This window comes from Ostrinia nubilalis, chromosome 2 (assembly GCF_963855985.1).
Source record: "Ostrinia nubilalis chromosome 2, ilOstNubi1.1, whole genome shotgun sequence".
NCBI classification, from domain to species: domain Eukaryota; kingdom Metazoa; phylum Arthropoda; class Insecta; order Lepidoptera; family Crambidae; genus Ostrinia; species Ostrinia nubilalis.
Genome location: NC_087089.1, coordinates 5,804,850 through 5,831,904, shown reverse-complemented (window position 1 = coordinate 5,831,904; position 27,055 = coordinate 5,804,850). Strand labels below are relative to the sequence as shown.

At 35.5% G+C, this 27,055-nt stretch overlaps 4 protein-coding genes across 8 annotated transcripts; 2 read left to right on the top strand and 2 right to left on the bottom strand.

The window, feature by feature from the left end:
* The first annotated feature begins 486 nt into the window (after positions 1–486).
* LOC135080729 (choline transporter-like 2) lies at positions 487–12,974 on the top strand. 4 transcript variants are annotated; one of them, XM_063975452.1, is made up of 14 exons: positions 5,965–6,200; positions 7,169–7,342; positions 7,697–7,819; positions 8,021–8,184; positions 8,366–8,555; positions 8,752–8,978; positions 10,187–10,352; positions 10,447–10,672; positions 10,760–10,940; positions 11,014–11,140; positions 11,323–11,476; positions 11,598–11,889; positions 11,965–12,190; positions 12,866–12,974. In XM_063975452.1, exons 2-14 carry the CDS (start codon positions 7,300–7,302, stop codon positions 12,961–12,963), a joined length of 2,217 nt encoding a protein of 738 aa, XP_063831522.1. In that variant the 5' UTR covers positions 5,965–6,200; positions 7,169–7,299; the 3' UTR covers positions 12,964–12,974. The 4 variants fall into 4 exon arrangements, with proteins under 4 accessions (XP_063831530.1, XP_063831522.1, XP_063831515.1 ...); XM_063975460.1 differs by lacking the exons at positions 5,965–6,200; positions 7,169–7,342 and adding an exon at positions 487–928; XM_063975445.1 differs by lacking the exon at positions 5,965–6,200 and having other exon boundaries at positions 6,422–7,342.
* A 419-nt stretch (positions 12,975–13,393) lies between these two features.
* On the bottom strand, positions 13,394–15,160 carry LOC135080718 (exosome complex component RRP4). Its single transcript, XM_063975434.1, has 5 exons — positions 14,934–15,160; positions 14,574–14,811; positions 14,171–14,305; positions 13,851–14,036; positions 13,394–13,730 (listed from the first exon to the last, which is right to left on the bottom strand). The coding sequence occupies exons 1-5, from the start codon at positions 15,056–15,058 to the stop codon at positions 13,515–13,517; spliced, it is 900 nt and encodes a 299-aa protein (XP_063831504.1). The 5' UTR covers positions 15,059–15,160; the 3' UTR covers positions 13,394–13,514.
* Positions 15,161–16,636: 1,476 nt separating this feature from the next.
* On the top strand, positions 16,637–26,678 carry LOC135080702 (mediator of RNA polymerase II transcription subunit 18). Its single transcript, XM_063975419.1, has 5 exons — positions 16,637–16,861; positions 16,934–17,065; positions 24,837–25,041; positions 25,223–25,335; positions 25,512–26,678. The coding sequence occupies exons 1-5, from the start codon at positions 16,766–16,768 to the stop codon at positions 25,635–25,637; spliced, it is 672 nt and encodes a 223-aa protein (XP_063831489.1). The 5' UTR covers positions 16,637–16,765; the 3' UTR covers positions 25,638–26,678.
* Positions 17,437–24,436, bottom strand: LOC135086238 (uncharacterized). Of its 2 annotated transcripts, XM_063981063.1 has the most exons (8): positions 24,093–24,436; positions 23,308–23,508; positions 22,564–22,653; positions 21,663–21,758; positions 20,747–20,842; positions 20,166–20,270; positions 18,967–20,085; positions 17,437–18,618 (listed from the first exon to the last, which is right to left on the bottom strand). In XM_063981063.1, exons 1-8 carry the CDS (start codon positions 24,142–24,144, stop codon positions 17,489–17,491), a joined length of 2,889 nt encoding a protein of 962 aa, XP_063837133.1. In that variant the 5' UTR covers positions 24,145–24,436; the 3' UTR covers positions 17,437–17,488. The 2 variants fall into 2 exon arrangements, with proteins under 2 accessions (XP_063837133.1, XP_063837135.1); XM_063981065.1 differs by lacking the exon at positions 17,437–18,618 and having other exon boundaries at positions 18,836–20,085.
* Positions 26,679–27,055: the final 377 nt, after the last annotated feature.

Sequence of the window (27,055 nt, the reverse complement as noted above, 5' to 3'; positions counted from 1 at the left end):
ATCAAAACCTAAAAATGTAGGTACTGGTACAACTCATTATCATTATGATGACATCATTAATAAATGTAATGTTAATACATTTATTAATTGCAATTTAGTAACATAACATTAAAATATTTTCGGTTTCCTCACCAATGTTAAAACATTATCCTAATGTTAGGAAGATCACTTACGATTTGAAATATTGTGTCTTTCAGTCTGAGCCTGAGCTTCAAATTATTAAGATTTTTACTAACCAATTTTCCGGAAAAACATTTCCGGAAAATTGGTTAGTAAGGGCATAGACGACTATTTTGAGTGTTAAAATTAGAACGCCGAGACACATTTTCATCCGTATTCTTGAATGTTACAGTCCAACCGGCTTTAATTGAGCTTATTGTTCTAAATAAGCGATCTACAAGGATGGATGGAACAAAGCAAATGCTATGTTATTGTCGGAGTCGGAGAAGTGAATGAGTCAGTTTGGCTTGACGGCGAACTCGGTCCCGCTAGTCCGTGGCTCGGAGCGCGCCAGGCGACACGCGAGTTCGTCACTCAGTCGGCTATGCGACCCGGTCGCACTACACGACAAACTTTCACTTTCGACTAAATATAAATAAACAAAAGTAAAATAACTCGAGATATCGAAACGAATATTTCTATTTCCTACGCTACACACGTGGCAGTGTTGGTAATGTGTAACTTCAGTTGTGAAACAAAAGTGGTAAAAGTTTTTGTGTCGTTTTTTGTCCACGATGCGCCTTGGTTATAATAGTTAAGCTACGATTTAAAACATTCATCTGGTGAACGTCTTACGGGTTGCCCAGAGGGCCTATTCAGTGTTCGAAACCGGTCCCTTTAAGAAGTACTGGCACCTACCTGCTCTACTTGCTCTAGCTCCGTGGTAATTTTGGTTTATGAAAATAAACAATAATGGGAAAAGATCATGGTAAGTTTTATTGAAGCATTTTTATTATTTGTGTAATAGTTTCTTTACAGCAATTACATGAAGTTTCAACAAATTAGACCCGAAGTAGGGAGGGAAAATTCATGTGAAGTAAGTGACAGTTCCTTTTTTCAGAAAATTAGAAGATTTAATCGTTTCTGTTGTAAGGTAGCTCGTAATAGATGGAAGCACCAGAAATCACCTTTGTCTTTATTTTCATATTACCCGACTGCGCCAGAAGGAGCCTTTTTACCTATTTTTTTATTTAATTTAAATTTCTTCCTAATTGAGTAGCAATGACATTTTCCTATAGTGTTATTTCTTGTATTTGACATGAAATGTGCAATTATTAAATGTAGGTAGGAATAATATGTAACTAATTTGTCGTGGAACGAGTTTTCGTAAAAACCTGAGACATTGTACAGAACGCTCTAGGCAACAATCTGCTTCCCGTTCGGGGAAACGACCTTCACTCACAAAATTGCACCATCCGAAGAGAAAACTTTTCTTTAGGAAACAAAGCCAATTAATATACCTACTCAAAAATCTGCAGTTTCTTTCGTATTTACTACCTTGTTATAGGAGAAAAAAAACCATTAAAGTTGTTTGGGTTACGTGTATCTGCCAAATCTTAGGAGTTAAGTTACTCCAGTAACTGGATAGAACTACTGCAATAAAAATCCTCCTCCCCATTGGGTAAGAAGACCCAGAATAAAATCAATCATTGTTGCTATAAATTAATTTACTATCATAGAAACGAGATGAAAATGAAATCGTAATGAACAGCCGCAAACATTTTAATTATCTGGGAGACGTCTTAAGAGATAACTATAAACAAAGTGATAAGCATATAAGTCTGTACAAATAAGTAATAAAATAAGTACCTACAAATTAATTATTTGTCAACACGTCATTACGCAGAGCAAAATACTATTTTGTTATCGTATGTATAAGCATTTATTATATACCCTAATAAAGTAGGTATAACGATTTGCCAACTGAATGTTATACGAATTTATAAATATGACACCTAAAATAGCCACGTTTTAACCTATACGAAGGAACATACATGCCAGTTCTCACTGAACCTTATAATGTGCGTGTCTGTAAACAATACAAGGTTTTCCCCACTGCATCACGTCCTACTACTTCTGTAATAGACTGGCGCCAACTTCAGTCGGACTCGTCAACTTATCAAGATAATAATTACTTATTATTAGTAATTTCATTATTATCTTGATGAGTTTTTACACGATGGCTAATCAAAAGTGCAAGACAATGAATTAATTTTTCCTTCTTTTCTGCAATTTCTTTTATTTTTCATACTTCTAAACTATGTAGGTAATTTGTTGCACTTTAATATTTTCTTTAGATGAAATTTTTTAAATAAAAACTAGATTGAAAAAAATATCCTCATTTGTAGAAATGGCATGAGAAAAAGTAATCGCAGGTGGAAATTTTCTAAAAATGCACAAAAACTTAAAAATCTTGAAAACTGTGATATTTTTACTAGGGTTAAAATTTGATGTTAGGGAAGACCATGGCGAGGCCTATCGATGGCTGCCGGGTTATCCATTGTTTTTGGGACAGCCTGTAAATCCGTTTTATAAACGTTAAGTTATTTATCAGTCAACACAAAAACATGTTGATGTGGGTTGATGTGACTCAAATTGAATAATAATAATAGTATTGTATAGGTACCTACTTTATTAATTAAATTAGTGATAAATAAGTTTTTGCAGAAATGCTAAATTAATTTCCCATTTTACGCGACCTTATCCTGTTATTGTGGTTTAGTACCTACCCTGATAGGTTTTCAGTCAGTCATGGTATGGTTTGATAAAATTAATAAACATTTTGGTGTTTTTTATATCTTCTAGTATTAATAACCGTAAGTAGTTTTAAGTCACCGTATGTGTGTCCATAGAGTAGTATCACATCACAGAATCCCAAAGTCCCGGTTTCAATATTTTCTGCTCACTTTGGTTAATAGTCTCGTAGGTAGGGCAATATATTTTTTAAGTCCGCCTGGCTAGCTACAACCATTATTGTACCAAAGTCTGTAGCCATTGCACCAATGTTTACAGTATTGTTGTTTCGGCAGGGGAAGCCAGATATTTGTGATTAGTTTATCATTAGATAGCCAGTCCCTTTTCTCTATTCCACCTTCAATTTAATCATAATCAAGAGCATGCTAAGAACTTCCCAGATTTTTTTTATGAAATGATAAAAAGTTTATGTACTTTCGCACGTATCTACCAAATTACCAATGCGTTAAAGGTTACTGGTGTAAGGCCTTAATCCCTTTTCTTCGTCGATTGTAGAGTAGGTACATTTCCTTTCATATCGACTTCGACCCTACATATAAAGAGGATAATCCAGTCAGTTAGATCACATTCTACCCACATGTGACTAATCCAATTTAGTTATGAGGCGTATTTTTGAGAATTTAATTCATGTTCGCGTACGAATTTACACTGTAGGATTTTTTTATACAATTTAGCATTTGGTATTCAAACGCTTCATGATCTTCATCATCATTTCAGCCACAGACGTTGCAACATGCGTCCTATAGTGATTTCCAGATAAGCCGATTCAAAATCGCTATCAACCAGTTCCAGCGCTTTCCCGCAGCCTTTATAAGGTTATCACGCTGCACTTGCCAGTATCCTCTATTCCAGAACCTTGCTGCCTATCGGCTTCTGTCACTCCTGGGTCCTGCCCATTGCCGATCAGGCTATGTCAGCAACTTTAGTTCGTTTACGGATCTCTTCATTTTTATTCGATCTCATAGGCATAGGTCATCACTGGGAAAAGACATTGGCTTTTTTTTAACCATGAACAAAATTATGGTAGCTCAACGTGGCTCAACTCATTTCCTCTACTCATAGGCTACTTTTTATAAACTTCGCTTATCGCTCGTCCATGACCTGAATTTGTATTTGGCAAGTTATACTTATTTAAATTCCGGAACATCCTCCAATTCCCACTGGATGCGCGATTACATTTTTAGTGGTGGTCACGCTTCTAAATCATACAAGATATTATTTTTATTTTAAAATCCAAAAATATCTGACAAGAAACTTCCACTTCAAATGGCTCAGGAACTTGTATGATGATTATGAATATGACGTTAATCAATTTACACCAAGCTGCGTTACTACTACGAGTAACATACATAAGTTAGATATAGGTAGCTAAATCTCTGAAAACAACAACATGATGTTCGTAATATTATATATCCCAGATTAAATGAAAATTAACTTAATAGATTCCGACTAGCTCTTTAGCTAATAAAAATTGGCATTAAATTAAAACAATAATTGAAACAATGTTAAATTACTCTCAGTCGGAATTCTATCTGTGGCTAGTGATGCGAATAAAACTATCATTGGTTCCAAAGTGAAAGACACCGAGACAGTGTTTCTGTTTAAATACGAGTATAATATGTATTGCGATTCCAAGATTGCGAAAATTATTAGCGCGAACTTAAAAATATTGATTCATTCGCTAATTGGTTCGCACCTATAACATACTTTACATAACGGCAAGGTTTCTAATGATTTACTTATTTACATTTTAAACGTTTCTTAGTTATTGAAGTCTATCGTTTAATTTAATCCAGTTCGGGTCAGTGTTTGTGTTCAACTCAAATGTTACATCACCCGGTCACACTATTTTGAGTTCTGACATTGACTGACACGTATGAGTTCACTTATTCAGTCAGCTTTGCTTTTGTTAAAAACACATGCGATAAATAAACAAGTTTGAAAATGCACGTGGGTTGTTAGCGCATTGCCCTGCATTGACAAACAACGACCAACAACAAAGGTACATAAGTATCATAATGTTGTTTACATGTATTTTATTATCCTTGATATCATATCTACTATTGCTGTAAACTATCGATTTGCATATGAACGGCAAACAAACATAACAAGTTAGGTACTGCACTTTTGCAATTCGACGATATGTGGAACTAGCTGGCATCTGTAGATTTATTAATTGCAAAACTAGATCTATCTGTTCGGTAATAAAGTAGATGTGGTGGGCTGTAAGATCAGCACATGTTTATTCGCGGACGCGTCCACCGCAGTACATCCGCGCGGACGCAAATAATGCTACCGTCATCACCTCCATTCTCACTATTGACATAAAGGCCTGTTCACCGCCAATAGATACTTACGATTATCGGCTTTGGAATTAGAAAAACCCGAGCAATTTATGAGCAATAAAGGATTACTAAAGCAATACGCAATATTATCAGCAGTACCTACCTATTTGAATTGTACCAATTAACATAATAAAACATTTTATATCTTCAGATCAATAGATTTTTGTGTTTAAGATACAAAATAAAATTCATCGTCCAAATCTAGATTACTAATTAAAAAGTGCGGATGAAACACTTAACGCACGGCCCAGTTGCTGGAAGAAAAAATATATTTAAAAATTCAAACCAGCGACTTGGCCCGTGGACCAAAATGGGCTAAAATGCTTTGAAATTGCCGACATTTTCTTACTTCATTTTCCGTTGACGATGCATGAAAATTATTTTTCAGTGTAGAGCCATATAAGAACCTAAGTGTTCACGGTTGATACTTTCTAATGTGTCGCTGAATACATGCAAAGAAGTGGTCAAACTATACATCTTAAAATGGGTATTCTTGAAGCATTACAGAGTCAATTCGCATATGAATGGACTTAAGTTGTATACGATTTCAACGATTTGTGCGAATTACAATTTAAATATAGTTCAAGGACACTCCACTCACTACGATCTAATAAAATGTTGATGGACATCTAATGAACAGAATTTGGTACAGTTATAAAAAATATAAAATTAAACTCCACTTGTGCTTAATCAATATAGCACATTAAAACTTAAGTGCAGTATCTATTTGTAGAACTAATTCGTAATTTGGAAAACAGAAAGTAATTTGTGTTGGCGGCAAAAACAACAACAAGTGATATGTGACTCATCCTTTACAAGTATCTCGCATGGTGACCGTGCCACAATGCGTTTCGCGAGGTAAAGACAGTACGGGTGACGCCAGAGCGCGCAACGAACGGCCCGCGCGCCGCACTGAGCGATCACAGTTTCATAATCTCCGGTCCGCGAACAGTGCGCGTTGTCTTGTACAAACTACCATATCTCTGAACAAACCGGGCAGAAGATACAGGGGTTCAGCGATAGTTAACTTGCGTCAGATGGGCTTAAACTTTAAAGTTTACTTAAGCCTTAAAATTATCTGAATAGCTTATAGATACTGAGGTAAAAAACTACATCGCATGTAGGTACCTCACATGAGTAGATACCCATAGAAGATTACTTAATCGCAAGTGTTTGACATTGAATATCGTAGTGAACTGTACTTAATTGAATGTGGGAATCATTATTACCTTATTCAGGCAACAATCCACAAGTTTGTGAGTGGTAAAATCAAAGTGTATCAATGTTATTATTAGTTTCTTTACAAATTCTTAAGTTTACTATCAATATGCTGTGAATTTTATCATAAAAGGAAAATGTTGCTTGTTAACCTTGATACGTTGATGTTGATGAATACAGCTATTAAGAAGTCATAATAATTTACACAGAGAGCGCTCTTGATTGACAAATAGCCAATATGTACGAGTAGGTACCTAACTTATAATATTAACTGAAAGGAGGACTTGCATTAAAGCTAAAACTAGGTAAAATTAATTGCTCATGCGCTCGGATTAAATTAGACCAGCAATCTTTTAAAACGCGATAAGATATAGCTTGGTAGTAAAAAATATGTCTACACTGTCCAGTGCAGCCGAGTTTTCAGTGCATTAATTAACAACAACACAACTCTTCATACAAAGCTACGTCTGACGTAGCACCTACTGATGGAGCTTTTAAATAGAAAAATTATAAAGCAACTGACTCTCCATAAGCTTTATTTTTCTTCTTCTTCTTACTCTATGCTGTAGTAGATACTAATGATGAAATGAAAAAGCATTGGAAACATGCAGTAGCGTCACTCCGGATACGCATTTTTAATTTCGATAAAATTATTTGTTGTCTGAATAAAAAATATTAGAGACAAATATCAAAATAGGCCGATTCTAATAATACAAATAAATAATATTACCTATCTATTATGGTTTCAAGTAGGCAACGCATTTTAGGAAACCAATGCAATGGTTATTCATTTTCGTATGTAAACTCTGTTATCAAAAATATCAAGCTGATAACAACCAAGCAAATTCTAGTACCTGATACAGAACGTAGAAGTTGTAAATTGATTGGTTATTGTGTGTATTCAATGGCAAAATATATCTTCAGAAATAAGTAAAACGTACAAATTATGTGAAATTGTGAACTTCACGGAGATACATACATTATGGGGTGTTGTGGTGATTGCTGTGTTCCGCCGAAAGAATCTAGTGAGTTTCTTTTTTTAAGTCGGCTAACCTCACCTACTTTTGGTTTATGTGTATTGTCGATGATACTGAATAAACATTTCTTCTTTCTTACCGGTATGAATGCAGAGGCATAACTAGAAAAGTTTAAATAACTATAAATTATTACATATCCATAAGAGTGATATCATATACCTACAGTTGCCGTGCAGGTCATTAATAAAATAAAATATCAAAAGAATAATGGAAAATAATATTTTTCCTACATACACCCGATATGGGCACATAATACCTAGACTGGTGTAACTTAATTGTTATTATTATCGTAATATTAATTACAAAGTTATACACGACTTATAATATTTTTCCTTGTTACAGGGGAGCCGATAAAATACGATCCAGACTTCAAAGGGCCTATCCACAATAGGTCCTGCACAGATATATTCTGGCTCATACTTTTCTTACTCTTTCTCGGAGTATGGGGTTTCGTCGGCTACTACGGTGAGTAAACTAAACGTGGTTTCTAGTTCTAGTCGATACTAATTTTAGTAGTACAGTAGTATTAGATATACTTTACGGTGCTGTGCGTTTAACCGGATATTAAACATTAAACGATGATCGTAAATTTTTTATTAATAGAAATCGGCCTTGTAACTGCCACTTAGTACTGTAATTGAATTGTACATGTTTGTCTACAAACAGGTATAAAAAACGGCGACGTCCAGAAGTTACTAGCCCCAATCGACACCAAGGGCCGTCGCTGTGGACTGGACTCGGGTCTGGTGGATAAGAAAAACTTGGTATTTTTTAACATAGCAAGATGCCTGCAACCCGGAACGCCCATCACTGGTTGTCCTACTCAACAGGCAAGTAAATCAACATTAATTATTATAATTGCATCACCGTAGTTAACGATGGTATCTTTCCACAGTGAGAAAACTGGATGGTTTGTAAGCCAGACTCTACATTATGTTATTGGACGTCTCCACATAAAGCCTTCTATTTTTCTTTTGCGAAATTCTTCTAAGATTTTATCAATTGTTACAGGTGTGTGTAAAGGAATGCCCGTCTAAAACAGTAATCTTCGAGACCGAGATGACAGAGGCGACGTTCCCTTCTTTGAAACAGTACATGGTCTGCACCGATGAAGTAAACATAAACGACATGACCTACAGCCAAGCTAGAGACTATATGAGGGACGAAAAATGCGCCAGTTATGTTCTGCGAAGCACACCAGGTAAGATATTGAAAAACTACTTATCAGTGTTGATTGAAAATTGAAATTATAAGGACGATGATATTAGTTAATTAGAAAAACGTTTAAAACCACTAATAGCGATGCTGAAGGATGTTTTTGTGTGGCATGTCAAGATTTGAGTATAACGCCCGATTGTGTTGAGTGTACCCAATTAGACGTCAGTGTGTAACTTCAGTTTTGTCCCGCTGCATCGGCGACCTTTCGACGATGCCTCAATGTAAGAGCGCGAGCACCACGGCCAGTCCGTGGGCCTCGAGTGGGGCGGGCGGGACGTGCGTGAGGAACCCGAAGGTGGCGCAGGAGACGCTGCTTAACAGCGCCACCGCCCTCGACTCGTACGTGGGCTGGATCGCGGCGAGCTGGGTGACCTTCTTCACCAGGAACGAACGTGACACCCATGTCGTACGTCGCACGTTTACTTCGCACGCGTAACCGCTTAGTGCATTTCCGTGCTTTATTAACCCCTTTCTAGCATGTCTACGTCCAATGACTTATAATAACATTGGAAAAGTACGACTCTATGCATCGTGTGTTGGTGTAATGCCTGAAGCACCTATGTAATCATTTATGTAGATTATGTCCTGTGTATAAACCATCAAAGCAATAACCAAAGTTTGGATTAGTAAGCCTTCATACCGAATGTTATGGACTTTTTAAAGTTCACAAATTAGTTATAGCTAACAGAAGTTATCACCAGACCGGAAATAATATACCTACTTGCTAATCTAAACTTTAATATTTAAATGTGCAATACCGTTATAAATATGTACACAATACTAATGCTGCCATGGATATGCATGTCTGGTGCGCGGAGCAGTCGTGGGAAGGTGTTTGATCATGAACGTCACCGAAGCCATCGAGGTGGTGGACACAATCCGAGAGGCAACCGAAGCTCTTGGACTCAGCACACAAGAGGTGGCAAATCAGATCAGCGGTCTAGTAAATTTCGATCAGGTAGAGTAATTTGCGTAATTAAATTACTTAGTCGATTGCGCGAACAATTCGCGCCTACTAATTCCGTAAAAATAACTTGAATAGTCATTCTCAATCAGTAGAGTTAATAAGGACAGATTATGAATGCATGAGGATCATCGTATCCTGTTATTCCATAGTGGTCGATGCAAATAATGCATGCAGTTGAAACAGTCATCTTATAGTTTCTTTCTCTATCAGTAACAGTAGGTAGTACTGTCGTTTCCAATAATGACTCGTGTCATTAGAACTCTATTTAGATTTAGAAAAAATATTCTTTGTAGTAGAGTAGTAGTTGAATATAATATTTATACCACATCAGCCCATGGCTGACCTTCATTTCCAAAGAGATTAAATTATATTGAACTCCCTCGGATAACGTAGTGTGAAATTAACTAAAAGGCCGTCTACTGATATAGGCTGAGCTACACCTACACGACTTACTTGCACTCCGAGCTGATCCCCACAACTTGTATTCTGATATGCACTAACACAACACAAGTACCTACTAAGCTAACCTGTAAGCTGTACAGTTATTAAACTTATTATAACTAACGGACTTAACCTTATGCATTGGAAATTGAATTTATTAGTGAATGGTGAAAGTATACACATAAAGGTGTATTTTGCGTGTGCAGCTGTCGTCGCAGATAGTACAGGACTTGGTGCAGTCCCGCTGGTACATGGCGGGCGCGCTGGTGGCCGTGGTCGTCATCTGCTTCGTCTACATTCTGCTGTTACGCTGGGTGGTCACCCCCGTGGTCTGGGCATCCATAGCTGCCCTTCATGGGGCACTTGGTTTTTGTAAGTATCCAAATTATTGCCTCTTTTATACTTTTATTTTTTATAAATCCTCTCGTCAACCACCAGAGCTAAATTGTTTTTGTTGTCTTTGCAGCATTATATCTGTGTTACCAGAACTACGCATATTATCGCGCAAACCCTGTTAGCCTCCACCAGACCACCAACATCAAGGGCTACGCGGAATCCTTGTTGACAAAACAGGAGACGTGGATGGTCCTTCTTGTAATCATTGCAGTTGTACTCGTCATACTGTTACTATTGGTCATATTTTTGAGGAAGCGAATCACAATAGCTATAGCCCTTATACGTGAAGGAAGCAAGTAAGTAGTCGATTTATTGAATAGTAAAGTAACTGTGTTGGTTAAACATTTCAATTTGTTATTTCAATATTTCTTCTTAACTTTCAGGGCCATAATATCTATCAAAACTACGGTATTCTTCCCAATACTGCCTTGCATTCTGCAGTGCGCCGTCATTGCATACGGAGTAATCGTGCTCATGTATATCATGTCAATGGGAGAATCTGCTTTCCGTATTGTGAACCTCAAAAATGATACCAATTGCAACTGCAAAGGAGTATACACGGAAGTTTGTATCTTTAAATATCTATAGCTGATTATTTCGTCCATGATTATCTTTTATTGATGAGGCTTTTTTCTAGGATTACGTCTCATGCAATCCACTGCAATTCAGCATAAGCTGCAGCGACGCCAGTGGCCACGCTTGCAATCTCGCCACCTGCCATTTCACCGGCCTGGACGGTCCTACGAGCGTCGTATATTTGCATCGTAAGTTCTGTTATAATATACATGTGTAATATTGGAAGCTTTAATTAGATTTCTGGGTTCAACATAGAGCTCCGCCTTTGCTTTGCTCATTTTTATTCCTTGCAAAAACTATTCTATCATGATTTTCCTCAATATTTTGTCTGCTTAATTAAGTTACTTATAGTATTTTTCTTTTTTTACAGTTGCCAATTTGTTGGGATTCTTCTGGACGATGTTCTTCATCAGCGGCGTGTCGGACATGATGCTCGCGAGCACTTTCTCCACGTGGTACTGGACGTTCCATAAGAAAGACCTTCCATTCTTCACGCTCACGGCTGGGATCTGTAGGACATTGCGGTAATTTTTGTTCTGATATTCGAAAATCTGGCGTTTTACTGCCAACCGTTTACGAATTTTCACGCCAATTGCCATGTACTGTGCCATATAGTAATAATAACATATGAATTTTGTTTTCCAGCTACCACTTGGGTACAGTGGCATTGGGTGCGCTGATCATAGCAATAGTACGAATCATCCGTGTCATACTGGAGTACATCGACCACAAACTGAAGAAATTTGACAATCCTTTCACTCGTTGCGTCCTATGCTGCTGCAAATGTTTCTTCTGGTGCTTGGAAAATTTCCTCAAGTTTATCAATAAGAATGCGTATATTATGTGCGCTGTACACGGGAAAAACTTCTGTAAGAGTGCACGAGATGCATTTTCGTTGCTAATGAGGAATATCATAAGAGTTGTGGTCTTAGACAAGGTAAATGCGTTACACTGACACGATATCCTCTATTTGCATAATATGAATAATTTATTACACATGTTTTCCTTTTAGGTCACAGACTTCATATTCTTTTTGTCAAAACTGGTGATCTCAATCGGCGTCGGCTTCGCCGTGTATTACCTCCTGCAGTGGAACTACGTGTACGAGGTGACGCAGGGCGAGCGGCTCCACTACAACTACATTCCAGCCATCATATTGAGCATAGCCACATACCTCATCAGTACTATATTCTTCAGTGTATACTCTATGGCAGTAGACACATTGTTCCTCTGTTTCCGTAAGAAAAATTATTTACTTTATCAGATTCATAGTGACAAGATAAATTACCGTATTTGGCGGAAGTTTAATTCTTATTTGTTTGTTTGTCTAGTACCCATAGTACAAGCTTTTCTTAGTTTGGGACTAGAAGCGTTGTCATCAGTGGCGGCGTAGCATGGGTTGGCACCCGGGGCGATCACCCCCCCCCCCCCCTCGTCACAAGTCCTATGGCACCCCCTGTTACCCCCCAGGACTTTGGGGTTACCTACCGATTCGAAGATTTGAAAGACAATCGAATATCATGACATAGACCGCGGATTTGCCATGAAGATGTGCTAGTGACACTAATCTGCGCGACTTTTGTCACCCCCTGATGCTTGGCACCCGGGGCGGACCGCCCCCACCGCCCCCCCCTTACGCCGCTACTGGTAAAATGTCCAAGGCTATTTATTTATATATTCCTAGTCAAATCATAGTTGACATCATGCTCTTGTGTGGAATGGAAATGATGTACATAGGTACTTAGTTTTCTTGATTATGACAACTAGAATTTTTGTATTGAAATAAAATGCTTTAGATCACAATCATGATGCAATATTGCATTAACAAATAAAGCATTAATGCTTTTTTTATTTTAAAATTTATGTAGAGCATACTCTCTATGTATTACAACTAAAATATGTTTTTTTTACAGTGGAAGACTGTGAAAGAAATGATGGATCTCCAGAGAAACCATACTTCATGTCCAAAAACCTGATGCGAATACTTGGAAAGAGGAACAAAATAGAATAGAACAAGTGCCAAATACTAAAACCAACTACTATACTTCAGAAAAAAGTTTTGAGTGCCACAATATTTTATCACACAAATATTAAGTTTTATTTAATATTGTAAAAAGTAAATTAAATCAACAAATCAGAAGTCTAGTATGTACTGTACCGTTCAAAAAGTACCTCTGAGATTGAAGTACATGAACATAATTTTAGATTCTTATACAGTATTTTATGATAACTCAATTTATATGATAGTTTATAGATTCTACTTTTAACACACTCTATGCCAAAAATAGAATTATAGAAATTAATTATGTAATAAGTATACAATAATATTAGAGTTTTGAGCAATATACCTTTGTGATTTCACAAATTTATGTAAATAATTGTTTTTATATGAAAGTGTATTTTGATAATATACCGATATTTGTGCTTTTAATAAAAATGCATTTTCATGTTTGGCAATTTATAAGTACTTTTGTTATAATAAAATCAATGCGCTGATAAAAAAGAATTTTAACTTACCTGGTACTATGCTGCATTTGGAACTTTGATAACTTAAACAAATTGTTAGTCTTCCATTATATTGTTTATTCTATGCTGTGTTAAAAAGGCAATATCTAACATTGCTTCAGGATCCAGCAGATCTTTCACTGCATCATATTTCAGGCTTTCTTCATAAGCAAACATTATACTAGTATCATCCAGCATCATCTTGGATGCAACCAAAGCTGCAATGCAGTTCTTCACTCTGGCCATTGCTTCTCTATCTGACCTATCCACAGGCTGAAAAAAAAATTAATCATATTTACAAGAACATAGAAATAATATTAATGCCCAATGGTCAAAATGTCTTACAAACAACATCTAATGAAAATTCATACTTATAATATAAACATTATTTACCTGTAATTCATAATCAGCAATTTCATCTTTATTTCCTTCAGGTATAACATCATGTTTTAGTGGGCTTATCCAAATAAAGCCATTATTACCAATGATAATTGATACACCACAAGGTAGATTGTGAAAATGATTTTTCCTCCTCTTTACCAATGATGGGAACACTTTTATCAATGTGCCTTGTGACAGCTGCAAATAACACCACATAATATTATTAGTTGTATCCTCAGTAGAAACTTTAAAATTAAAGTTTAAAAAAAATCTAAACTAATCTAAAAAAAGGAAAAATTCAACGACAGACAAGAAATAAAATCAAAAGCTACCTTTCCATACTTTAAGCTTCGGGTATGTAATGACAAAGACCCATCAGAGAACACACTCTGGACCTCTGCGCTGATGAGATCACCTTCCTGCAAGTGTTTCCTCATCATCTGTTCATCTTCAGCTGATCTCCGGCGCTGAAACATAAATTAGACTAGAATATTTCGACAAGTTTATTCAGTGTCTATTCAACTCAGATGGAAGAGCAAGCGGAAGATCATAGGTTCAATTCCCACCTTAGGCAGTTTTATTTTTTCAAGTTATTTTAAAAATATTTAGATCGAGAGGCGACTTAACACCAGAATTTTTTTAATAACTTCATTTTAGGATATTGTCAGTGACAATAATAAATTATACAACAACTATGGGAACAAGTAATTTCTTATTAGGAGAACTTCCACATACCAATTCACCACCAGGTAGATTGACAGCTGATAACTGGAGAACTGAGTCAAGTCTGGAGTTAGTCTCGATCTTCCACCGTCGCTGCTGTACTTCAAGAACCCTGCCCACCACCACATCTCCTATTTCACCCACATATCGACTCTTCAACGGACGAATGCAAATCAACTTGTTAACTTTTTGCATCACACCCGCTACGGAAGCCTTCAGAGAATCATCTTCAGCATAAGTTCCATGACCACTGAAATTTGTTTATCAAAATAAATCAGACATGATACCTATAATATGAACTTATCTCTTTATGATTTCAAAAGCAGAAAAAGTTGTAACATTGAATAAATGCGACCAAACTAAATACCTTACCGCATAAAGTCTTGCATGCCCGTTATAACCTCTCCAGGTGTATAAAATCTAGGCAACTCATTACTGGAAGCAACACAATGATTAACTCGTTCGGATGCTAGTCTAATAGAAACGTGGCCGGTCATTTTGATCACTTTTCTTTATCTTTTCTCTCAAATACCGAAAAATTATTCAACAACAAACATTTCAAGAAATAGAATGACATTGACAGTGATTGACAGTGTAAAAAAAATGACATTGATGACAGTTATAAAAAAACCATAGACAAATCGCCCTAGTGTTGTGCCGATGATGCATTCAGGGTCAAGGATGTATATTGATTTCTAAGATACGATACTGATACGATGATAAAATTAAAGACCACTCAATGAGAGTTGAGGCCAATAACACCTTTTAAAGATTTGAAGCTAGCGTAGTCGACTGTGGAGTCGACTTTTTGTCGTCTCATTTGTAGACAATTTAACAAAAAATAGGTTACCTAACCTAATAAAATGAATTCGATATTTGAACTTAATGCGTAATGTGACTATTGTGTTCTTTGTTTTTTGTATTAAAATATTACATCAGTGTACATAAGTACTATAATACTTGTTGGCCACAACTTTCGCTGCGCGACCTATCCTAGAATTACATAATCTTTGGCGTTTTCATTTTGACACGACTCTCTAGTCTGTGGCTGTCTTTCTAGTCTGTGGTGACTGCTGTGCTATTTATTAGGCATGGAACATTTCATGAATAGCAGGTGAAAAATCATATGAAATGAATTTCATTAATCACACCTGCTAAATTACTTCACATAGACTGCTATAATTTCACAGTCAACGAAATCACGAATCACATGAATTTCAATAATTCATTCGAGCGAAGTCCGTGAGCGCAGCTCTGCGAAGCGACCGAGCGAGTAAGAAGGAATGATTTGATCATGTGCGTGTTAGAAAAGGACAAGAGATGTGATGACGGACGAAACTGGGCATTTTAAATATGAACTTTAAACTTAAAGGTGTAAGGTTTAGATTTCCTTGTCATCATTCGTATGATTTCTTTAGATAGCAGGCAGATGAAATGAATGATTTTCACTAGTCGCGCGGTTATTGATGTGCTGTTAAACTGTTTGTTTTTTGTTGTGCGACATAAATGAAACAGAGCCCCGATTACGGTAACTTTTAACGTCTACAATCCAGACGCGTTTCTGATTCTGCAATACGATTGGTCAAAACAGCTGACGTACGCTGTTGAACGACCAATCGTATCGCAGAATCGAGAAGCGTGTCTGGATTGTTGACGTTAAAAATTACCGTAATCGGGGCTCTGATGTTGTTACATTTCATATTTTAGCTAATTAGCAATCCTTCATCATAATTCATACTTCATTAAAAGTAGCACATTATATAAGAGAGCTACACTGCGAATAAAAATCATTGCCTGTGAAATTTCGCATGTGAAATCATATAAAAAAAATCATCATTTCATAGAATAAAAATGAATGAAAAATAGCAATCATTTCCATGCCTACTATTTATTATTTATAGTTCCAAAATACTGGACTGTCCTGTCGATGACATTGACAGTGGGGCGCCACCGTCAATACCGGATCGCTGGTTCAGATTTTTGCCATGTTGGAAACCATATAGTTGAACGATGGTAGCGCCCCCCTGTCATTGAGTTTGGTGGGTGGGACAGTTCAGCGTGGGTCATCTATATTACTCTGTCTTTGCTTTAGTCTATGACTGTGCTTGCTGCAAGTGTTTCTCGTTTTCTTTCTATGTTTGTTGTTGTTTCTATTTTCGTCTAAGGTTTTTGGTTGTAATAGTCCTCTGATATTCTGACTTACAATGGCAGCTGCAAATGCTGCACCCATTACTGCTACGGACAGCCTGTCACAGGCATTGAAGGCCAACATCATACCCAACCAAGAATATTTACTACAGGTAAGGTAGGCTTCAATTTTTTTTACCTAATTCCGTGCTGTTGTTGAAATTTAAGACTACAATTTATTTCAGGGTTCCGTGCTAGATTCAGCAGTAGAAGTATTACTTCATCGTCTTCGAGGACTCTGTGACAATGTAGATGCTGGTCCAGAGACTTTCGATGATCAAGAAATTTGCTTTAGCCTGCGGGATCCTAATGGACAGGTAAATTAGATAATCTGTATTATTAAATAACCAAAGTTGTTGTATCTGTACATGGATGTCATCAGTGCCTCTGTATAAACTCGCACGATTCCCTTTTGGATGGAAATGCACGCCCGAGGCTTGCGCACATAGATAAGAATAAGTACTACGTATAGATAGCCGTCTCAAGGTTTTGATAGAAAGAGGCGCCATCTAGTTCTCAAGCTCCGTACTCGCTTCTGCTTGTAACACGGTGCTTTCGTCGTTCATGGTTCGTATCCAGATATTATTCCAAATATTATTTTGAGGCGCAGTTTTATTTCGGTAGATTTTTTTCCAAAACAATGCAATAGTGCATTAATTTGGAAAAAAAATCTACCAAAATAAAACTGCACATAACCAATTGCTAAACAAGGTAAAAGAAATAAAAAACAAATATGTAAATCATTTAAAACTTTTATTTTTACTTTTATGTGATACAAAATATCTGTGCGCTAACATTTTCATAGGACAATTTTCATCAAAAACTATATTTTTACCATTTAATATATTATTTATTTCTTTACACCAGTCATTTATCATCAAGGAAATTCCTTTACATATTATAAGTTCTTTAACTTTTTCTTTATGACTTTCGCATGTCACAAAATTTAATGTTACAAGAGAAGTGGTTACCAATTTTATATATTCGGATATTTGATCCGATTCACACTGTGTTGATAAAATTAACAATGTGATTTCTTCTATATGCAATAGGCATTCCAGCAAATGTTTATTGGGATAGTGAAGATTGCATTTTTCTGAATATTTTTTCATAGTTATAAATTTTGAATAGATTTCTTCACCATCCCCTTCTAAATCACTTTTACACATTTCACAATAACCAATATTTTTATAAATTGTTTTAATAACCCAACCACTACAATAAGCAGCTGCTGCGCATTTTTCGATGTTTAACGGATTTTGGCTTTTTATTAAATTATCAATGTTGGTTAGATCCATGTTTATGTGATCAAAATTTATTATTATATTTTTAGGTAAGGGCCTAACAATGTTTTCATAAAAAAGGTATTTGAGATTTTGTAAACAATAGCCATCATCACTTTCGCAATTAGCCCCAATTGATTTAGGCGACACCATATTATTTATTAAAAGCGCTTTATAAGAAGCCTCAAATGCCGGCACTGTAGGCATTATATTTCGATGCCCATGAGCCCTTATTGCACCAAAAAAATTTTCTAAAGGGTCTTGATTGAAATTGCGCAGCAGTAACGATTTGAGCCCAATGGAATGTAATTTTTTTGTTATTTGCTGGAATGCTTCTATAGTTTTAATCCAACTTCTTAAAGATGGAACCACCCCTGAGCGTGCTCCACCAACAAATTGCATGGATTTTAATATTGGTAGACTTTTATACCACAACTTATGATGTGGTGACTTTGGCGAGACCGCAGATCGGTAAACTTTACCCTTTTCAATTCTGTTGTAACTACCGTTTACGGAATCGAACAAATTGTCGAAAAATAATAAAATTTCTGCAGTATCTTGAGCTTCTTTTGGGATTCTGCCAGTTCCTATAAACAAACACATTATATAGTTACATACAAGTATAAAATATATTTACATACTTGTTTTAAATAAAATTATTATAAGGTAGTCCAGATAGTGTCGTGCACCAAATTAATTTTAATTTATTAATTCGTTAATCAAATTAATTGTAGTCAAGTCCAATGTATTCAATGCATTTTTGTAAAATTAAATCCTTATGTTAAAGTCAGTTAAAAACGAATCTAGACATTATGAAATCATGGAATATTTCCAAGCAGATGACATGAAACTCTTGCAGTAGAAACTAAGTTATAAATTATAATATTCGTGACTATGATGACTGGCATAAAAGGCAAGTACAAATAAATGTTTACCTGCTGTAAATCCCATGGCAACGCTGACAGTTTTACTAAAAAGTTCCGTGCAGTATTTAACCTTCATTTTAGGTATTAAATTAGGAATTACATGGCGCGCGGTAAGTTTAGGAATTAAGCGCATGCCTTTATAGCTTGGGCCCTTTTTGTATAGAGCTTCTAAATGGGCCCATTTTGCCGTGCGCTTTTTCCCATTCAGAGTAAATTCCAAATTTTTTGTAATCAGATTGTTTCTTATTCCTTTTAAAAGATGAGGGGGGTCGTATAGTGGGTAAATTTTGTGTTCGTTGATTTCAAAAAACCCCCCTTTAATTTCTTGATTCTGCCTTATATAATGACCTTTGGTGTCATTTATTAGTGAATTTATGGCAGCCATATTAGTGGATCCCTGGTCGCACGTTGTCGAAATGACTTTGAGTCCGGTTGCTAAAACGTTTTCAATTACTGTTTTTAATTGCCTTTTGAGCTTCTCCGTTTTTGTGGATCCAGTACAAAAGCTATAAGCGACAGGCTGCTTAAATTTTTTGAATACTCCTCTGACCATAAATACCAACACGTGATCAGCAAATTTTCTTTCGCGTTCGAATCCGTCGTCCTCAAAACCTTTTATTTTATCGGTATGTTTATCAAATGCAACATGGGCAGCAATGGCCATTTCGTCAAATATTATAGAGCAATATCTATGCTTACTAGGCATTTTTTCTACCCTTTTCTTTAAATTATTAAAGATAATATCATTTATCCCAGGCATTAAATATGTTTTCGTCATTAATTTGTTCAAGGTAGTTTTTTTCGGCAGAACACATATTTGGCTCAGCAAGCGATATGCCTTTGGACTAGGTTTATATAATGATAATGCCAATATCTTTTCATCTAATGTGAAACGATGTCCTTTGGGGTGTTTTGTAGATTGTCTTATTTGCATATCAAAAAATGTTTTTGCTGCTGGTGACAAGTCTTTTGTAACATATTGATAAGCTTTGGAACGGGTCAATTTCTTGGCTATTTGTAACTTCTCTATTAGTCCCGCTTTTGCTTTTTTGCATCGTCTGAGTTCCGCTTGTGTTTTGGCGACTGCTTTATATAGATCTTGTTCAAATTGGTTCTTGAACATATGGCCTAAAATTAAGAAATGGTAAGAGTTAGTTTAATATAACCACATTATTATGTATAAAAAGAAAAATATATATTTTCCTTACTTCTAATAACACCACTGTGAGTCCTTGTGCTTGGCTGCTTGCTTGCTGCTTGCTGGTCATCCATTGTCATGGGCGGAGGCCTTTTAGAAGTTGGTTGTGGTGCACCTGAAAAGAAACACATTTTATAATTTACTTCATTCTGGTTCAAATGAGCATGGTATCTTGAAAGATAATAAGAACCTCTTCTTCTCTAATTAATTCTGGTGCTCAAATTCACAAAATTTCATACAAATAATCCGGCCAGATATTTGATTATGAGATTAGAGTTATGCAATAAAGATTTTGAATTTGAGTTTAACTAAGATTAAAACAAAGAGGCAAGATACGGCTTATGCGTCTCGTAAATGTCGAGTTCGAATGGCGTCCCAGGATGGCATTTTTGACAGGTAACAATCGGCCTTACCTACACATTACACGCACGGAGAGCCTTTTTGTAATGTTTTTACCCGACTGCGCCAGAAGTATGGTTATGTTTTTTTTAAATAAGCTCATACATGTGTCGTCTAAAATCATCCATAAGAGTTTATCCCGGCTCAGCGGCTGGGCATCAGTTTTCATTTATAAAATAAAACAAAACTTACTTCTAGTAACACCAGTGTAAATCATAGTGCTTGTGCTTGGCTGCTGGTCATCCATTGTCATGGGCTGAGGCCTTTTAGAAGTTGGTTGTGGTGCACCTGAAAAGAAATACATTTTATAATTTACTTCCTTCTGGTTCAAATGAGCATGGTATTTTGAAAGATTATAATAACCTCTTAAGACCTGATTCTGGTGCTCAAATTCACAAAATTTCATACAAATAAACCGGCCAGATATTGAGATTATGGGATTAGAATTACGCAATAAATATTTTTAATTTAAATTTGAGTTTTACCCAAGATTAAAACAAAGAGGTAAGATACGGCTTATGCTTCTTGTAAATGTGAAACTCGAATGGCATCCCAGGATGCCATTTTTGACAGGTAACAATCGGTGTTTTAGATGACCTAAACTGAACTGGCCCACCAAACTCATTGACAGGGGGACGCCACCATCGTTCAACTTTATAGTTTCCTGCTGCTTTTACACTGCGCGGAAATTAGAAAAGTCAAGTTAATGTGAACACACACCAAACAGCGGGGTGGGGATGAAAATCATTTATTTTTCATCCCCACCTCACTGTTCGGTGTGTGTTCACATTGACTTGACTAATTTCCGCGTAGTGTAAAAGCATCATCCAGCATGGAAAAAGTCGGAACCAGCTATCCGGTATTGACGGTGGCGCCCCGCTGTCAATGTCACGGATAGGACAGTTAAGTATATTGGGTCTATACCTACGCATTACACGCACGGAGAGCCTTTTTGTAATGTTTTTACCCGACTACGCCAGAAGGAGGGTTATGTTTTTTTTTAAATAATAATAACTCATACATGTGTCGTCTAAAATGAGTTTATCACGACGCGCATCCTAGCCCGGCTGGGCATCAGTTTTCATTTATAAAATAAAACAAAACTTACTTCTAGTAACACCAGTGTAAGTCATAGTGCTCGTGCTTGGCTGCTGGTCATCCATTGTCATGGGCTGAGGCCTTTTAGAAGTTGGTTGTGGTGCACCTGAAAAGAAATAAATTTTATAATTTACTTCATTCTGGTTCAAATGAGCATGGTATTTTGAAAGATTATAATAACCTCTTAAGACCTGATTCTGGTGCTCAAATTCACAAAATTTCATACAAATAATCCGGCCAGATATTTGATTATGGCATTAGTTTTACATAAGATTAAAACAAGGGAAGATACACTTATACGTCTCGTCACGCTCGAATGGCGTCCCAGGATAGCATTTTTGACAGGTAACAATCAATCTTACCCACACATTACACGCCTTTTTGTATTGTTTAAATATGAACAATTTAAGAACTAAAAAGAAAGACCACGGCATCACTTTTCATTTTAATACAATGAAAAAAAAACATGATGTCAGTGCCTTGTTTTCACGTCCACTGCTGGACAAAGCCCTCCTCCAAGGTCCAGCATAATTTTTTATATTATGCAATATAAAATTTCAGTGTCCTAGTTACAATAGGCTCAATCAATGCTGGGTTATTATTTATTCCGATTTTTGCCACTTGACATTTTGTCCATTGTTTCATTTTTGTTATAATCTTACCCCCTTATTAATAAAAAGTTACACAGTTGTTGAACACTGTTTTAAAATGATATTTCCATACTAAACGTCACTTTAAAAAACTGTTCAACGAGCGTGTAAGTTTTATTAGTAAGGGGGTTAATAATTAAAAGTTCTGTAAACTCTTATAACTGTTTATGAACTCATACTGATTTGTAAATAAACTATAGGTACAATACCATTTAATGTTTTGCTGTTTTATAAAAGAGAACACTAATCATATTTACTTACTAGTATTAGGACCACAATAGATCTCTTTATATGTGGGTGGCTGCTGCTCACACACGTCCATAGGCTCTGCTGTGTAACTGGATGGGACATCTAAAAAATAAAGACAAATTTAATATTTCATCCGTCATAAGAATAAAAAATTGCTCGACTTGGAGATATGTAGAACAACATACATGGTGACATTGCAAGATGTTGCCTTAGTATATTAGGAATGTCAGGACTTAATTTATGCGAAAGAAGAAAACCACGCTCCAGTCTACAGTGGTTGCGGGTTCCAATCCTGCAAGGCCATAATTTTGGTACAAATGTCAATCCATAATTATTATGGCTTTTATACATTATAAACATAGTAGGAACTTATTTATGTTAGTAGTTAGTGTCACAAAATTTATGTACCCTATTTTTATAGGGAACTTAGGTAAATGTGTTAGGTACAACTAGTTTATTACAAAATTAACAACTAAGATTTTGGAAGAATGGTGTATAATGTAGGTAATGATAACCTGTGTCTTAGTTTAATTACAAGTAATTAATTAAAAGTTAATAATTACGGATGTATTTTTACACAAATTCACATGCCAGCTGCGCTGGTGAGATAAATTGCACATCTCTTTAACATAAGACCACTTTTAAATTTAGTACCACACTATCTCGGTGAATAAAATTTTAGAATGTGTGAAAAAATTATTACATAGGTAATAATTATTATTGTCCTATATGTATATGTATAACTAACTAAAATACCTGGAAGATGCAGTGTTGGAATTGCCAGTTTGCTCAATCTGTTTTTCGGGTAATGATATATTTTATTAAAATGAAGATGGCAAATTCTTCTGTTGGCAAATATATGTTTGTCATCCTCTCCATCAATACCAGCATTTTTCACCCATGTGCGAAACTTTTCCAACTCTTTCAATGGATTCGGAAAGCTATGAAGAATGGCACCTGCAAAATGAGATTTAAGTTAATGTCAAATTGTAATCTTTCTCAGTTATAGTTTGTTGTAACACCTGAAGCTTGGCGCAAATGGGCTATTGACCAAAGCCACCGGTGGCCATCAACATATTAAAATACAAGTTATTTTTAAATTGAATTTTCTTTTATTATGTCTCCGTAACAATTTGTGCACTCCATTAGTTTAGAGTATTATATTATTGAGTGGCATTGTAAACTAATAGTGGGTTAGGTAAGATTACAAATTGTAGTCTAACTGCGCCAGATTATAATCTGGCATGAGTTCACAATTTATTTTTTGGTGGCATAAACATTTTTTTTAATTTTATCATCACGGATTGCAATAAATTTATACTCTCACAAGTTTGAAGGTTGTTTGTTGTTAAGACTTTAGTTGTACTTTATTTAGATACCTATTCATTCTACATCATCAGATTAAGATGAGATTGAATAGTAGGTAGGTACAAGTTTTATTAAAGTAATAAATTTTTATGGCACTTGGCAGCTAAGTAAAGCATAAGGTTGGTTATTTGTAGGTAACCATTTATTACTGTTACAAGTATTTATTTACTAACCATTTTGAAGTGATGATTTGCATGAAGAAACACAGCAGATCTTCTGAGGCATGGTTGTGGTCACACAAGCACATAAACAAAAGTAAAAGTTCACTTTCTCAGAGTCACTATCTCAACACGACACGTAGGTATAACAGAGTCACTATCTCAGTCACTTTCTCAACACACACAAGACCTGAAGTTAGAACGGAGGAGCATTAGCTCGACTCAACGTTTTACTATCAAGGATCGCGAATGCAAAGAGAAAGAAATCCAATAAGAAAACGGAGCGCGCAACAGCAACGATCAAGTTTTCAAATTAGAATGTCAGATTTGACGTTCAAGTGGTTAACCGACATATTATGGAAGCGTTCACACGATTCAAGACTTTTTAAAACCAATTTTAATTTTTCTTGATTATAAAGTTTTAAGAGACTATAAAATATTTTATAGAGTTCTATTTCAATTAAATAACTTTTAATAATAAAACATTGTATAACAAATTAATATTTTTATAAACGTAAACGCATTTTAAGGTCAAAAAAGTACGGGGTCAGGCGGATAGATGGCGCTTGCGAGCCTCGATTTGATACGTATTAAGAAAGACGAACTAGCATGCTTGCGCACGCCCCTGGCAGGCGGGTGCTGACTGCGGCACCCGCGTGCGCTTTTTCGATACAGAACAGCGTGCGGGCGTCCGCGCTTTTAAGGAGGCTCGTATAATAATTTTTTAAAGTTATTAATTAAATAAATTTTTCTTTGCAGGCTGCACCTCTAATGTTGCGTGTCCGCAAGGCTCTTGATGCTCGTGACATGCCCTATCAACTTCGATATATCGGACAACCTGATCTTGGTGACAAGAACAGACCAACAGTTGTACGTTCAAGCCTGGACATTGCTTGCAGTGGCATGCTGATTGAATTTCTGAATGAACTGGGTTGTAGAGTGGAATTTGAATACAGTGTCAAAGGTATTAAATTGCAAAAATTTATGATAATAAACATTAAACGTAACTTAAACTAAACTTCACATTTAGCAAGTTTATCTAAGAAAATTTTTTGTGTTATAAAAATAAAAATAATATAGCTTTTAATTCAGTTGATACTATTTTTAAACAATGTTATTTAATTGTGCTTCTTATCTGTTTACAGGATATATGTTCCGAAAGGGGCGTATGAAAATTACTGTTGCTAAGGTTTTCAAAACATCTCAGAGCTCAATGCCTCCTGAACCCATTTCACAAAGCTACCTGGTAGAATTATCTGTAAGTATTCAAACGTTGCATTGTTTTCTTGAAATGTCTTCAAATGTTTTTAAACTACCTACATAGCTAACATTGAGTAAAATAATAATTATAATTTTGCTACTTACCATTCTTAAATTTGTTAAGGTTGAAAGGGTAGGATTGTTTGTAACACACTGCAACTTGCACATTTTCAGGTCCTGGCTCCTCAAGGGCAAGATGCAATCGGTGAAGACATGCGTGCGTTTGCTGACCAACTACGTCCCCTGGTGCAACTAGACAAGATTGATTACAAGCGACTCGGGCACATGACAGTCACATAGCCCATGTTCCTTACTTAGGCTGTCTTCGCATCACAATCAGAGGTGTGTTATGAAGACAACCTTAGTACTGCATGACTAAAGTAAGTGCAACTTACTTTTTTTTATCAGTCATTTATTATCTAAGAAATATTGTACTGAATTTACCTTCATTATTATTATAAAATATAAACTTAGTGTATATCTTTCCGAAATGAAAGTTTAAGTACTTACCATAATAAGTTTATGACAAATTATGCCATTTAATTAAAATAAGTCTTTAAATGTTAGAAAATAACAGATTGTGTTAGAAGTATGAAAAAAGTTTAGCATTTGAAGTAAGTATTCAGCACCACTATTTTACAAAACTTTAAATTTGTTGCTGTATTACTAACTTATCTTAGACTGACAAAAACCCACTAAGTAAGTACTTGTGTATCAGATTTTCATTTGTTGCAAAAAAATTTTTCATTGATTTATGTATCACTTTAAAATACACTGGCTCTCAATTGATCAATTATGATTATAATTACATCAGCCAGTTATAGATAACTAATTAAATATTAAGTTTCTTTTTAGTATAATAGGATAATTGACATATTCATTCATTTACGAATAGAATAAGTAGCATTTTCTCAGTGAAAGAAAAATAAGTAACAGAGAAGACAGTTAATTGATCCAAAATTGGAAGAAATATAAAAAAAATGAAACATGTTTCCGTTTTGGAACTTTCTTTGTTTATCTAACTACAATCGGATTTTAAGTTGGATCTGAAATGTTACAAATACATATCAAATAAACCATTGTTTAATAATAACTTGAAAGCATTTATAACTTGATAATTAGTTAATTATTAAATAGACTCAAGGCAGTATATTATGTTTACCGCTGCCAATAAATAACTCTGTAAGAAATAAAATGTAAAAATAAATAATACCCTATTCTCCTCAAATAATAAGCCCATGTAAATGTAAAAAACTAGTATTAAAAACCGTTACATGCTTGCATGAAAACTGCCTATTGATAATGACTGTGGTAGAATAAATAATAAATACTTTATAATGATTTGAGAGTTATTATTACTTGCCGTGGATTAATTTTAGAAGAGTGTTACCTTACGTATCTTGCTGATGCCTCGGAGAGTATCGACCTTGGTATCGATCGACATACCTAACTACTTCATGGATGAATTGTTTTTAGCGTAACCAGTGAAATAAAAACACATCGTATGGCGGAAACTCATAGATTATAGTCATAAATAAATTATTAATTTCTTTTATCTGCAGTAGATATAAAATTCATTAGTCGGTAAAACTTTCAATTTAAAATATGTTTTTAATTGTAAAGGAAACCCCTTAACAATGTCTTAAGTTCAATGGTAGTGGTAATGGATTCTCTTTAGAAAGAGTATTACTATTGAACGAGGGTATTTATTGATTGAG

What these genes read in the sequence shown, in the direction of transcription:
- LOC135080729 (XM_063975452.1), top strand. Translation starts at nt 7,300, where the DNA reads ATGGGGTGTTGTGGTGATTGCTGTGTTCCGCCGAAAGAATCTA. An exon ending in TGTTCTGCGAAGCACACCAG is followed by an intron (nt 8,556 to 8,751) that starts GTAAGATATTGA and finishes GTGTAACTTCAG; the next exon opens with TTTTGTCCCGCTGCATCGGC. An exon ending in CTTATACGTGAAGGAAGCAA is followed by an intron (nt 10,673 to 10,759) that starts GTAAGTAGTCGA and finishes CTTAACTTTCAG; the next exon opens with GGCCATAATATCTATCAAAA.
- LOC135080718 (XM_063975434.1), bottom strand. Translation starts at nt 15,058, where the DNA reads ATGACCGGCCACGTTTCTATTAGACTAGCATCCGAACGAGTTAATCAT. An exon ending in GGCATGCAAGACTTTATGCG is followed by an intron (nt 14,812 to 14,933) that starts GTAAGGTATTTA and finishes AACAAATTTCAG; the next exon opens with TGGTCATGGAACTTATGCTG. An exon ending in TTGCTGATTATGAATTACAG is followed by an intron (nt 13,731 to 13,850) that starts GTAAATAATGTT and finishes TTTTTTTTTCAG; the next exon opens with CCTGTGGATAGGTCAGATAG.
- LOC135080702 (XM_063975419.1), top strand. Translation starts at nt 16,766, where the DNA reads ATGGCAGCTGCAAATGCTGCACCCATTACTGCTACGGACAGCCTGTCA. An exon ending in ACCAAGAATATTTACTACAG is followed by an intron (nt 16,862 to 16,933) that starts GTAAGGTAGGCT and finishes AATTTATTTCAG; the next exon opens with GGTTCCGTGCTAGATTCAGC. An exon ending in TGCGGGATCCTAATGGACAG is followed by an intron (nt 17,066 to 24,836) that starts GTAAATTAGATA and finishes TTTTCTTTGCAG; the next exon opens with GCTGCACCTCTAATGTTGCG.
- LOC135086238 (XM_063981063.1), bottom strand. Translation starts at nt 24,144, where the DNA reads ATGCCTCAGAAGATCTGCTGTGTTTCTTCATGCAAATCATCACTTCAA. An exon ending in TTACACTGGTGTTACTAGAA is followed by an intron (nt 20,271 to 20,746) that starts GTAAGTTTTGTT and finishes GTTTCTTTTCAG; the next exon opens with GTGCACCACAACCAACTTCT. An exon ending in TGCCATGGGATTTACAGCAG is followed by an intron (nt 18,619 to 18,966) that starts GTAAACATTTAT and finishes GTTTGTTTATAG; the next exon opens with GAACTGGCAGAATCCCAAAA.